Source organism: Alligator mississippiensis, chromosome 2, assembly GCF_030867095.1.
Source record: "Alligator mississippiensis isolate rAllMis1 chromosome 2, rAllMis1, whole genome shotgun sequence".
Lineage (NCBI taxonomy): Eukaryota > Metazoa > Chordata > Crocodylia > Alligatoridae > Alligator > Alligator mississippiensis.
This window is the reverse complement of record NC_081825.1, coordinates 92,438,869-92,452,867: the sequence shown is the minus strand read 5'-3', so window position 1 is coordinate 92,452,867 and position 13,999 is coordinate 92,438,869. Positions and strand designations below refer to the sequence as shown.

The window sequence follows — 13,999 nt, the reverse complement described above, 5'->3', positions numbered from 1 at the left end:
TTTTTATCTGCACAAAAGCCCATGTAATATTGAATTCATGTGTACTAGGGACTGTACAAACCAGCACTGATGGGCTCACAATTTCAAAATACACTGAAAGTGAAGGGGGAAAGCCTAGACTACACAAGAAGAATGTGAGCTTAGGGTGGCAGTAAATGCATGTCTTGTAGGTCAAGAATTACTTCCCCTTAATAGAAAACAAAAATATTTTAAATAATTTACTAAAATGTATGTATATGTTATTACCTGTATATGTTATATGTATGTATGTAATAAAATAATATACTGTATTATTAATTGTATGTACATAAAAAAACACAAATCAATTTGTATGTGTATATATACACACAGAGAGATAAATCCATTGTGTATGGATACACAATAATTATGTTAGCATGTAATAACACGCAATATGTTCATATGTTGTATTGTTAAAATTCCTAACATACAATTATATACATACACACAAAAATAAATCCATGCATGCATATACATGCACAAATACATCCATTTGTGTGTGTATTATAATTATGTAACTATATGTATGCCATGTGTGTAATTACCTATATAACTTACGTTGTATGATTAAGATTTCTAATGTAACAATTATATACACACAAATCCATTTGTGAATATATATATGCATGCAAATACATTCATTTCTGTACATATTTAGATATGATAAAGTAATTATGCATGCAATTATATGCATATAATGTGTATGATTATGTATGTTGTTTTATTTAAATCCCTAATATGCAATTATATACATACACACAAATAACTCCATTTGTGTGCATATAGCTAGGCAAATCCACATACAAACACAAATGAATGGACACGAATGCGTGTGTCTCTATGTCTACGTATACATATATATATCTGTGTGTATGTGTGTAGGTATCGGTACGTGCGTGTGCGTGGATGTATATATATGTGTGTGTATATATTCACATGCACATGTATATACATGTATTAATGTGTACATATATATACACATGTGTGTGTATATGTACGTGCATGTATGTGCATATGTGTGTATATACACACATATTTGTAAATATTTGTACACGTGTGCATATTTGTGTATGCATATACACAAATAGAGTCAGTTGTGCGTGTGTGTGTATATATAATTGTATATTAGGAATTGCAATAATGCAACACACACTGGTATGTTACCGCGCGCCTATCACGTATTTATACTATACTTCCCCATATTTGTAGTGCAACCCAAAAACACAGGCTACATTGTGCCGGCCCCTCCCACTTGCTCCTCTTTGAACAGTACCATCTGTCCCTTCCTCGTCCACTTGTCTCGACGACAGCCCAGCCCCCACCTGCGGCTGCCCATCCATTGCCCCCGCCTGCGGTCCGTGGTGTGTGTCACCCCCCGTCCTGCGCGGCTGCACAGCGCTGTCACCCCCTCTGCGCTGCCCCCGGCTCCCCGCTGCCCCGAGGAGAGGCGCAGGGTGCCAGGGCCGGGCTGTGGCCCCCTCCCCAGGGCGGCGGGGGGGCTCGGCGGCCCCAGTGCTCATGTGCAGAGCTGGGGACATGCTCACTACGCCGCCGCCCCGCACATGCTCACTGGCGGACGAGCCGCTCGCATGTAGGGGCGGCGCGGCGCGGCGCGGAGCGCGGGCGGCGAGGGCTGCGCTGTGCCATGCCCCGCGGCGGGGCCCCCCGCGCCCCCCGGCTCTGAGCGCGGCGCCTGCGGGGCCGGGGCCCGGCTCGCCTCTGCGGCGCGGTGAGTGCGGGCGGGCGGCTGGGCGGCGGGAGCAGCCGGTGGGGGGGCCTGCGCTCTGCCCCGGGCTGCGCTGCGGCCGCGCTTGCCCCCGGGACCGTCTTCAGCACCGCGGCCAGCGCCACGCGGCGTCCCGCGGGCGGGGGAGGGCTGGCGGGCACCCCGTGGCCTCCACTGCAGCGCCGGCTGGAGCTCCTCTGGGGGCTCGGGGTTGTTTTGCCCACGCCTTCGGGATGAGGGGCACAGCCCGGGCCACACAGCCGTGCAGCGTGCCCCAAGCCGGGAGCTGCCTGGTGGGGAGCCCCCGCCCTCCTTGCATTGGTTATTGAAGAGGCGGGAATAGAGAGGCCCTCTGGCTTGTGGCTGGGCTTGGAAGATGCTTCTCGGCCTTCTGGCTAAGATGAAGCAGGGCTCAGGGGCTAGGACCAAGCCAGGCTCAGGGGCTAAGATGAAATAATGTTCGGGGGCCAAGATCAAGGCTTGGGGGATAAGACCATGCAAGTCATGGGGGGCTAAAACCAAGCAAGATCAATCAAGGCTTGGGGGCCAAGATCAAGACTTGAGGACCAAGATCAAGCAAGGCTCGGGGGCAAGATCAAGCAAGACTTGAGTGCTAAGATCAAGCAAGGCTCAAGGGGCTAAGACCAAGCAAGGCTCGGGGTCATCCAAACCTCAAGACCTCCAGGCTTGGGGCTTGCACATAGGACATCTGCCTGGATTTGGGAAGTATCCAAAGTCCCAGACCAGAGGGTCTTGGAGGAAGGATACATGCCCAGTGTTAGAGCCACATAGGCTTGACCATTTGAGCTCTGCTCATTCAAATTTTGGAACTTGACTCTTGGGCTTTGCCCAAATGAATTTGGAGCTGATTTGGTCTCGAACAAGATTAAAAGAAATGCTGATGAGGGGGTGTTTAGAGGGACTGGTTGCCACAGAGGGAGCTTTCAAGCTTGTTCTGTAAAGATTGTGTGCAATGAAAGCTCTATTTAATATTTTAACTTATTATTTTATTAGAGGAATGCAGCTTTCTTGAGGAGATGCATGGGGAATAGGTGCTGGGTTTTGGGGTTTGTTTTTTTGGAGGTGGGGGGACAGAGAGGAAGCCACAGCTAGATGTTTGCAAGTGAAGCTTCCAGGATATCACAGCTGCTGTGGCTGAGGGTCAGAGAGCCTTTGCTACTGTGTCATGAAGCCCCATGGTTATAGCTTGGATACAAGGATGGAGATGCCCATAGCTGGATAGTCTGGCACAGGGTCCAAGCTATTTGGGCAGGGGAAGGACCTTTTGTTGTTGTTCTTGGAGGGTAGACAAGAAGCTCCTTCTGTTGCTGCTGTTAAAGAGTATAAATGTCCTGCTGCTTCCAGAAGGGGAAGAGAGATGCAGAGGCTGCTCAAAAAAAATGTTTTTTTAATCTTGGAAAGTGCAGCTGGTGCTGAAGAACCCATGAGAAGTTTCTGTTGTTTAAGGGTGGTAAAAAAAAAAAAGCTGGCAAAGCTACCAGTGGTAGAAAGAAGACAAGATAAAATGTTTTGTGTTTTCTCCCAAACGATACAACCAAAAGCTGGTTTTCTGATGTAATGCAGACTTACCTCTGTCTTCATGAAGTAGCTCCCCCCCCACCATGTAGATGTTAGGTGTTCTAATAAGTCAAGCATTATTTAATAAAACATAGGATGATGCTCAACCTTGCTCTTACTCCATACCAGAATGACGTCTCAAATATTTTTGTAGCATGTTCAATCATATTTAATTTATGGTACACAAAAGCTGTCCAAATATGCGTTGCAGCTTAAGAGCCAAAACATGCAAGCCTTGTGCACACTTAATAGTGAAATTAATGGGAAGAATTTTGTGTGTAAGCATTGCAGGATTTTTGTCTATTGAAAGTGAGTTTATTGGTCATTCTTCTCAGTAATTGGCATGCTATGGTATGTGTCTAGGTTAACATGGTGTTTTTTGGTGGAAAAATCCAGGTGAGTGACTTCCTAGTGGTCTCTTGGGCTTCCTCTGAGGAGTTGAGATGTATTCCTCAAACACACTAGTCCCAAAGGATGTTTAAATTTAAACTCTTTATTGTGTAACTCCTAATTTTGGTGTACAGTCTAAACATGTACATAACAATGGGGAAAATATTAAAACAGGTTCTGTACCTTATTTGTTGTCCAAGAGCTCATATCTCTTCTGCTAACTTTGAATTGAGTTTTTATGGCCATTCTGTATAGATTGTTTAGTTTCTATATGCAGTTCTCGTTTTCCACATTTTGCCCTAATATAAACCCTTTGTTTCCCTTTATCCACCACAGATTGGCTGTTCTTCTGAGACTTCAGACCTCAAGATGAAGTTCTTGCTAGCAATTCTCTTTTTCATTCTGTTCTCCTTATGGATTGAAGAAGTCTGTTCTAAAGAGAAATCTTCAAAGAAAGGGAAGGGGAAAAAGAAGCAATATCTATGCCCATCGTATGTACCTGATCCCTTTGTTTTATACTTTAGTCTTGAGGAGATCAGTGGAGGTTTTTAAATGTAGAGATTTTAAAGTAGAATCTCATCTTTCTTGCTGAAATAACATAGTTATTTAATAATTTTGGGAGGTGAGAAATGGGAGGATTGTTTTTTGATCAGTGATATATCTTATAGTATCAATGAGCATTAATCTCTGCAGTAGATCCTTCTGAGTTTCCTTCTAAATTTCTTGGGGGAAAATAAAACTTCTGAACCCTGCTGATTTTTTAATTATAATTTAAATGTTAGATTGGGATTTCAGCACAATTACTGCATATTTTATAGACATTATAAATCAGCCTTCTAATTTTGTGCTGTCTAGCAGTGAACCTAAAATATACACATTAAAATGAAGATGACCACAAAAACGATGCTAAAATCTATTTCTTGTGTTAGATAAGTTTTGTACTGCTGTTAGGATAGTGCATGTCCTGTTCACATTCTTAATATGATATGCTTTATATCTTTGCATCAATCACATACATATATATATAGTTTGTATTAAAGTAAAGTTGATGGTTGCTGTAAAAAATTACTGGCACATGCACCTATGAAACAGTTTTACTGTAAATATAGAGAAATAATAAGTTTTGATTGCCCCCTGAATATATAAAGACCAATAGCAGAGAACACAGACAGCAAAAGGCAGATGACCTCAGAGTGCTTCAGAGTACGGGGCCCACTGTTTCTAATGCCAAACTCATTATATTTGAACTGACAAGGTTGAAAGAGTTATCAATGAGTACATAAAGCAACCTACTCTAAGTGATAAATGTGGGTGAAGTGAAAATTCGCTGCTGTCATTCTTCCTCAGACCATGAAAGAGAGGCATGCTAAAAAGTCAGGTTAGCTACCTAGATAAAGAGAAAAGACCTGTTAAGCAGAAAAAACACATTTTAAATAACAGATATAGGCATTGTTTGCAGAAATACTTTTTAAAAATCTTATTCTAGACTTTACTATGGTATTTACTTATTTCTTAAAGGCTCAGAAACTTCTACCTATGGAAAGATTTCATGGTTATTTTGTTTGGATTCTAAAGAGTCCACCATTCTGTTGGACTTGGGAACCTAAGGATAAAAGTGTTGGACTTGGGAGCCTTGTTTTCCTGACATGGGATGCACAGATTGTACTTTTTATGAATAATTATCAGTATCTGGCTGTATTGTAGTACTATAGCTGTCATGTAGTACTTTTCACTGGTATGTGTCCTAAGGCTTTACATAGGAGAAAAATATTCTCCCTATGTTACAGATGTGGAAACTGACTTGTTGAAGTCACCCAGCAGGCTAGTGGCAACTAGAACCCGAGTCTTCCAAGTATCTTTCGAGTTCTTTCTCCCTCCACTGAAATAGAATTAGAATTGAAATATTAATATTTCACTTTGTCTTGATATTTTTTTAAAAGCCTGTGGTACTTCCTGGCATACTGTTTACACTGTTGAAAGTATATGTGTAGTTTTATGTAATGCTGAAAAATAAAATTGTATGCTAAATAATCTTAAATGCAGTACAGTATTATGTCAGGGTATTATTAATATCCACTTAGGCCTCATTCTAAATTCTTGTGCTAATATTAGCAGCACAGTAGTTTGTATGTATTAGTTTTCATATGGTGTTAGCCAAAAACAGTTGACAGAAAGTTAGGCCGAGTAAATAAATCAACTTAGCACCTGAATATTTACAGTTCACAGTTTTAAAATGAAGTTGGATGCTAATGCTTTCACAGTGGAAGGGTCCATATTTGAACAGGTGGACAGCATCTAGAAGACTCCTAATGTCAATTGATGAACATGATCATTTTTAGAGTAGTGGAATTTTATCTTCTGACAATATTTATTCCCATTTTATTTGCCATTGACCTGATCATAATGAAGACACCTGTGTGAGTATACCTGTTGCTACTAGTTGGTTAAAAAAGTCCTACAAAATAAATATGGCTGATAAACTCACACAGGCTGGAAAAATTTAATCTGTGAGCTCTGTAAAATATCTGTGCAGCATCCACATAGCCCTATCAAAAGTCTTAGTTGCTGTAATGGATAACACTGTATATTTCAGAGGGCTATTTTTCATGTTGAAGGCATAATTAAGTCTGCCTGTCTTTTTTCATGAAAACTGAAATATTTTTTTCTCAAAAATTATCCAGTAAAATTTGAAATAAATTACTACATGTGGGTTAACCAAATATACCATGGAAGAAAATGGTCTCTCAACAAAGTTGGATGAAAATTTTTCTAGAAAAAGGAATTTCCAGAACAAAAATTAAATCATACCCATTTGATACTGAATACTTTCTAATTATTTTTTATTTTTTTATAATAAAAATAGCTAATGGAAGTAGATGTTTATCATATAGATAAAATGTTCATTTATCTTTTATTCACCTTAGCCTTGAGTGAAGTAAAATAAAAAGGTAATGACTGTCTTATGTTTCAGTATAAAGAGTTAAAGAAATGTACAGCATTTTATAGGCCAGAGCCACTTGTGTATATGAGTAAAAAGTCATTTAGCATCTCTAGGAACAATTTATATCCTGTCTAGTATTAATGTTTGGTTGGAGAGAGGGTAATTTCATGCAAGTAATTTAATACTGTAAAACAAATTATTAATATCAATGTTCTTTGGACTTTACCACAGTTTTCATTGTACCGTTGGGTCAGACATATCAATATTTTTACCTTTATCTACATTCTTATTAGAATGCAAGCTGTCAGCCATCTGTTGTGGTCTCATATGAAATTAACTAGTATCACTATGAAGCTGAAAACAGAGATGGGAATCTGCATGGAAAAGTCCATTATTTTATTACGTACCAATATTTACTGGAAACTTTTACTTTTCCAGATAAGAAAATGCTGCTTTATTTAGAAGCTTTTGCCATAATTATTCATGATTCTTGGTCCTATGTGTATTGATTGATTATATGTGATATTAGCATGGTGTTCTGTTCTTTTGTCTGTCTGGCTCTACACCAGTTTGTTTAGGGTTTATTTTGAAATTGAGCAGACTCTTGCTTTCTGTTCCACAAAACTGATGCTTACTGATTATGTCCTTCTTAGGATTTAATGACTAAAATACATAGATTTATGTATGTAAATCTGGGGCAGGGTGGGATGCGGGATGGAGCCGCAGCTCATCTAGGAGGGGTGGGGAGGAGGGGGAGGCTCCTGCTGCTGCACGTACCCTGGGAGGACATGTGGGCATGTGCCCCCAGATCTGTGCATGGGGTGGGCTGCCACTGCGGGCTGCGACCGGGGCTGCGCCAGCCTTTTCTCAGCGGGGGATTGGGCCAGGCTATGCTTAGGGCAGGGCAGGTGGTGGCACTGGCAGGGACATTGGAGGAGCTACAGTGAATTTTGGGGTGGCTGCAGCCCCTCCCAACAGTCCCCTCCAAGTTCCACTGCCACCCATCCCGAGTACAGCCCAGCCCAGCCCCACTGGGAAGAGCCCGGTACGGCCCTGGCTTCAGCCCGTAATGGCAGCCTGCCCTGCACAGATCTGGGGCATACTCCCTACATGCCCTCCTGGGGTGCTTGCAGCAGTGGGAGCAGCCCCACACCAGCTGGGCAGCACCTCCCCCAGCCCCAGCCCCACTCCTTCCCTTACCACAGGGGCCTCCATCTGCCCTTCCCCACCTCTTCCCTTCTCCCTCCCCTTCCACCACAACAGACTTACCAGCTGGAGACTTCTCTTCAAACTGCCAGGCTGCATATCAGAAATCAGATTGGCATTGGCCCATACACCTTCTTAAAAATTGGCTATTGGTATCGGCCCAAAAAGTCCCTATCAATGCACCCCTAGTTGCCCATGGCAAAGGAAGCAAAAGTTAGCTATTAAATGTTAGGCAGAAGGCCTGGGAGAGATACACCTTATAGACTACCCCTCCCTCAAATTGTATTGATTTATATAAGCCCTATGTGTTGTTGATGTACAGGAATGTGAAGAGAGGCATCTTTGTAACTGAAATTCTGTATCTAGTTTCTGGGGTGTTTGAAGTTTTTCTATAGCTTAGGTTTTTCCTTAGAGTAAGTTTTTTTCTTCCTTTGACTCCCAATAATTCTGGTTAACATATATTGAGACAATTTGAAGGTTTTTTAAAATTCTTTCTTGAATGTTTTACTCCAAGTACAGGTGAAGATCATTTTTGCTTTAGGTTGTAACAACAGAATCAAATTTGTATAAGTTCCCTCTACATGTGCAGGTAAAGCAACTATGAGATCTGAAGTCTGGTCCACACAAGTGCACCTCCTGCCATGCCACAGGAGCATGGCAACTGGTGTGATTGTAGGATCATGCGTTAGATCCCATTGCACCTTATCACCGGCGCAGGGGGATTTTGCCCAGCTCTCAAAACTGCGAGCCCCACAGCTGACAGGGCTTGCATTGGGGGCAGGGTTCCCCATTGGCTGAAGGGCTTGCAGTGGGAATAGCAGGAAGAATGCTGCTATTACTGTGAACCTGATCAGCTGTGGGGCTTGCAGCAGGGGTAATGCTTGGAATGCTGCCCCCCCAAAAGCCTCATAAGATGCAGGGGTCATGGGGAAGGTGAGGAGGGGGGTAGTGGGAGCACCTTATGCAGCTCTTAGGCAAGGCAGTTTTCTCTCCGCTGCAAGAGCCACAGTTAACTAGCCTCACAGTTGGGTCAGTGCAGGGAATGCTGCACCAATTTGAATCTTGTCAGCTGTGGGGCTGGCAGCAGGTTGTGCACCCCTGTGGAGCACTTCGCTACAGGTTCAATTAATGACAGGGTTAGAACTAGCTACAAAGTTATTATGCATTTTCTGTGGAATAACTTTGTCGCTTATTGGTTGTTTTATCACAGCATTAATTGGTTGAACGTGTAGCTGGGTCTCAACTTAAGTTGTGATTAAATGGTTAATGTGTAGAGGGGGCCTAATACTCTAACTGACATCTTGGCCCTATTATACTAGACACTGCATAATCATATGGTACCACATCCAAGGATTTTCTAATCTTAATAAACAATATTATGGTATAGTTGTAGTGTTCATATAGCTGTGACAATCCAGGGAATATGCAAAGATCAAGGTTTGCTTGGTAATCTTTTATTGGATCAACTATAGATCAACTATGGAGCTGTTAGACAAGGATAATCTATATTATTTACCTGTAGAGCAGGGAGAATTAGCTATACAGTGGGTGAGTCTACACATGCACAATTATTGCACAGTAACTTAGGTTACTGTGCAGTAACCGAAAGTTACTATGCAGTACAGGTGCATGTGTACATGTGTGCACCTGTACTGTGCAGTACCTCTGGTGACTTATGCTGAGTTGGGCATAAATTTCCTACCTGCATCATGCAGGTAACAAATTTGGTTTATAGTTACTTCATGCAGGTAGCAAATTTCCGCCCACTTAGTTACTGTGTAAATAGTTACTGTGCAGTAAATCATGTGTAACTTTACTCCCAAGTTGGAGTGCACACAGCGCTACTGTGCAGTAACGCCTATAGATGTAGATGCTGGTCTAAAAACCACGTACTATACAGTAAGTGCACGTGTAGACATACCCACGGAGTATCAGTAGTAACTATAAACCAAAGGCTACTACTTGGCCATTTCTGACAGCTACTTTTGATATCTTCTCTTCTCTCTATGGTTTTGCTGGCCTCTTCTACTTCTTTAAGTAACTGTTTTCATTTATATAATGCAGTTAAAGCAGTCATAGTTTTTGCTGACATTTAGCTTAGGCTGTATCAACATCTTTCCCAGACCTTTAGAATCAGTTTGAGACATGTTGTACATACATCATGTATGCATGTGTGTGTGTGTGCACATAATCCATATACAATTGATAATATTAAATTATAGATATTTCAATATTATTGATTGTATATGGATTATATGCATGTGTACATGCACACAAACACACACATGCACACATGATTTATGTACAATATGTCTTATAAACTGATTCTACAGGTCTGCGAAAGACATTGATAAAGCCTAAGCTAAATGTCAGCAAAAACTATGATTCCTTTAACTACATTATGTAAATGAAAATAGTTGCTTAAGGAAGTAGAAGAGGGCAGCAAATCCAGGGAGTAAAGAGAAGATATCAGAAGTAGCTGTCAGAAGTGGCCAAGTAGTAACATTTGGTTTATAGTTACTTCTGATACTTGGGCTAAGTACAGACAGTCAAAAAGCCTGAGGCTGAATCAATTCAGTGTTTGCAGGGTAGTCTAAACTGCAGAGATTAAAATTGAGAAACAACTGGACACACATTGACTTTTGATTCAGGAAATGCAGCCACATACCTGCAGCATCTCAGGCCAGAAGCTGAGGGGTGCTAGAGCATGGCTCTCTGGCATGTAGCCAGCATGGGCTGTGTATTCACTTCCTCTTCCTGCTGCCCCCGAGGTCTCTGGGATTCACAGTCCAGAATCACAGAAGCAGGACTCTGCAGGATTGCTCATCACTTCCTCTTCTTGCTTCCAGGTGCCTTTGGGATTTGTAGTCCAGCAGTAACTTTCAGTAAGTTTAGTAGGGCAGGGCAGCTCCATACTCAGGAGGTAGGGGGGTTTAACCAGGGGAAGGGGGGGTTTAACCCTCCTCCCTGACAATAGACCCCAGCCAGGGTTTGCCTGGAGGGGCAGTTCCTGCTTCTCTAATCTTTATATGCTGGACCACAGCACAGCACAGGGCTGGAAAGCATGCTGGGAGGCTGGGAGACTTTGATTTAACTTAAACCCCAGGAAGGGGTCTGGGACAGAAGTTTCATAAACTGGTTGGACCCAAGTCAGTTAAGTCTGATACTACATAGAACCAGGTTTATCTTAAACTAGTTTCAGCCATTTTGAAACTGGTTTATATGCACTGAACTTCTGTTCTGTTACAGGTTTAAACCAGTTTCTGATTACTTAAATCAGTTTACATGTAATTTCTGTCTCTAGCCTTGGTTTATAGCTACTTCTCTTTGCTCCACTGGTAAAAGATAAAATAAAATATATAAATATATTACCAAATAAACCTTCCTTCTTAATAAGCGAGACAAAGGAGGAGGAAAAAGTGTTATCTGCTGTGGAGATCTGAGGCATGAAAAAGTTAGTATGAGGGTGAAGTTACACGTTACATTTAGGCTATCCTACGGGCACTTAAAATGCAAGTGTCTGTACCTTAAATCTTATTAACTTCTGCCAAGTGCCCTTGGGGTGCCTCAAAGTTATGCCACTTCAGGCAAGGCTTAACTCTTGGCCATGCTACCTAGCTTGTGTTAGGGTAACTTCAGGCTGTTCCATGGAAATGAAACAACCAATTTGCAGTCTTCAAGCATCCCAAGATACACTGCTCCAAACTTTAACACCGCTTAATATTCCACAGATTTAGTATGGTCTAAGCGTAAGGTATAACTTACCCTGACATTCCTGCAGCTGATAACCTCAGTGCAGGTTGTACTCAGAGTGGATTGATTTAAACTAAGGAATTAAGTCATCGTTTTTAATCAATTGCAATTGCAATTCAGTTATTTTTTTTAAAACAGAGGTGACTTTTCATTGGTTGATATGACCATTAAAAATGTAGATATATGACTTAACGGAAACTTTTTTACCCATGATGTGTCAAGCAGCTGAATTAGGACAGTTGCCAGTCCATAAAGCTGTTGGGAAAGGAAGGTTTCTAACTAGTTTATCCAGATTGTTCAGAGATGCCCTCTTCCTTATCAATGCTCCTGGCATTAGAGGAACATCATAATGTTCATTTTGACAGCCAGGTCTTTTTTGGCACAGGTTCTCTTTTTACCACAAAGAACAGGAATTTCTTTTAAAATATTCCCAGATAGAATCATTTTTACAACCTGCAGCATAGCAGGGATTTTTTCCTTTCCTGGTCACATTTGGTGAAATCAACACTGGAGGCTGCACACTGAAAAACATTGCCTCTTCCCCAATGCCTGTATTTGACATGAGCATCACAACATTGCTTCTTCCTGGTTGCACATCCTGCTTGACTTCCTTCTCCCATGTTTTATAACTACCCCTGTACATCTGCATCCACAGTCCACTCATACCTCTAGAAAAACAAAAAAGAACTAGAAGTAATCCAAGATATCTGTTTGTATAACACACACCTTTTGCACTACAGCAGTGGTGGACAATTGTTTTGGGCAGAGGGCTGCTTACTGAGTTTTGGCAAGCCATCAAGGGCCGCATGACAGGGAGCCGGGGGCAGATTAATATTTATTTTTTAAATTTTTTAGGGGTCCCGCAGGCGGGATGCAATGGCCTGGCAGGCTGCATGTGACCCATGGACCGCATTTTGCCGGCCTCTGCACTACAAGAATGTATTTATTTAGAAGCAGAAAAGGAAGCTGTTCAGAAAAGAATGGATTTTGTTTGTTTGTATCTCTGGCTGTGTACCTGTACAAGGAGACAAAGTAAAGCCATTTGAAGTGTCCAGAAGCATTTGAAAGCCTGGGCTGGTAGTAGGCATAGTGTTTTCCATAGTGAGTGGAGTAGTCATAATTTGAGAGCTGAGCCAACCAGAGCTAGGGTAGGGACAAGCTATAACACAGGAGTGAGATCACCAATGTGGGCTCATCCAGGTGATCTTGATAAGAGATATGATGGTGTCTACTAGAGTCAGAGGCTTTATCCCAAGACTTGTAATAAATTTGCCAGTCCCTTGTACCCAGAAGAACAGCCTCTAGTCACTCCAAGAATTGAGCCTTGATACAGTATATCTACTGCACCATATTTATAAATCATGACCACAAATTTAAATGACTTCCCCTGGTTCTTTTTTGGCATATAGAAAATAATGCAGCCCACATCATAATGTTTTGAGATATATCTGTATATTTATTGTTTTTATTTAGGTGTTGAAAGAGAATAGGACTTAATATATTTTTCATTAAATTAAGAATTAATTATTTTTAAGAACAATATAAATAATAACATCAAAATATTTTTAAATCAATCCTGAATTGATTTCATAGGGGGTCTGTCTTGTGCTTCTGTTCATTAACAGGCCAGCAATTTCAGCGTTCAGGCCTAGGAGTTTGTGACTGTTAAGAATAAAACCCAATTTACTTGAATCCTAGTCCTGTGCCTGAATTTCAAGATCCTTTATTTGATAGAATCATAGAAATCATAGTATCATTGAAGCATAAGGCTCAAAGGGACATCAAGTCATCATCTAGTCCAATCCCCTGCTTTAGGCAGGAACCCCCCATCTCATCAAAGAATCTTCCTTGTTCAGTCTTTTAAGGTCTATACCTACTTTTCTTCATGTGAACAGGATGAATATATGATCTAGTAAATAAGATCTAGGACATGCAATGTGGTTCTCCATAGTTTTTTTACCAAGGAAGCAAGAGGATAAATCATAATCTGGCTTATATTCAATGGAACATTACCATTTCTGAAGTTGAGAAATGGCCCCTTAAAGCCCTCCAGAGAGTGTGAATTCTGCTATCTTCCAGCCTCAGGAGGTCAGAGAAATCAAGATCACCAAGGTCTAGTAAATGGTCAAGAAAGCATACACTATTCTCAGTTGGAACTTTATGAGGCTCTCTTGAGTTTGTGAGATTGTTCACTGACTGTGTCAGGATACATTACATCTCATTCTTTTGGGCTTACAAGACATACTCTGGGATTTATGGTCTTAAGGAATCCTTGCAACCTCAGTGAACTCTATCCAGGACTATACTTGTTGGACATAGCTATTGGGAAAGGATGGATTTGATGCTTTTTATTCTCTCTTTTTTCACATCTGTGATCTCCTTTCCTA

At 41.4% G+C, this 13,999-nt stretch overlaps 1 protein-coding gene across 2 annotated transcripts in view; it reads left to right on the top strand.

Annotated features, from left to right (window-relative positions):
- Window positions 1-1,631: 1,631 nt before the first annotated feature.
- GLRB (glycine receptor beta) overlaps window positions 1,632-13,999 on the top strand; it is a 73,875-nt gene continuing 61,507 nt past the window's right edge. For both annotated transcript variants that reach the window (XM_059721939.1, XM_059721938.1), the window contains exons 1-2: window positions 1,632-1,747; window positions 4,049-4,203. In XM_059721939.1, the coding sequence (XP_059577922.1) occupies window positions 4,082-4,203 (122 nt within the window). In that variant the 5' untranslated portion in view covers window positions 1,632-1,747; window positions 4,049-4,081. The remainder of the gene's footprint in view (window positions 1,748-4,048; window positions 4,204-13,999) is intronic.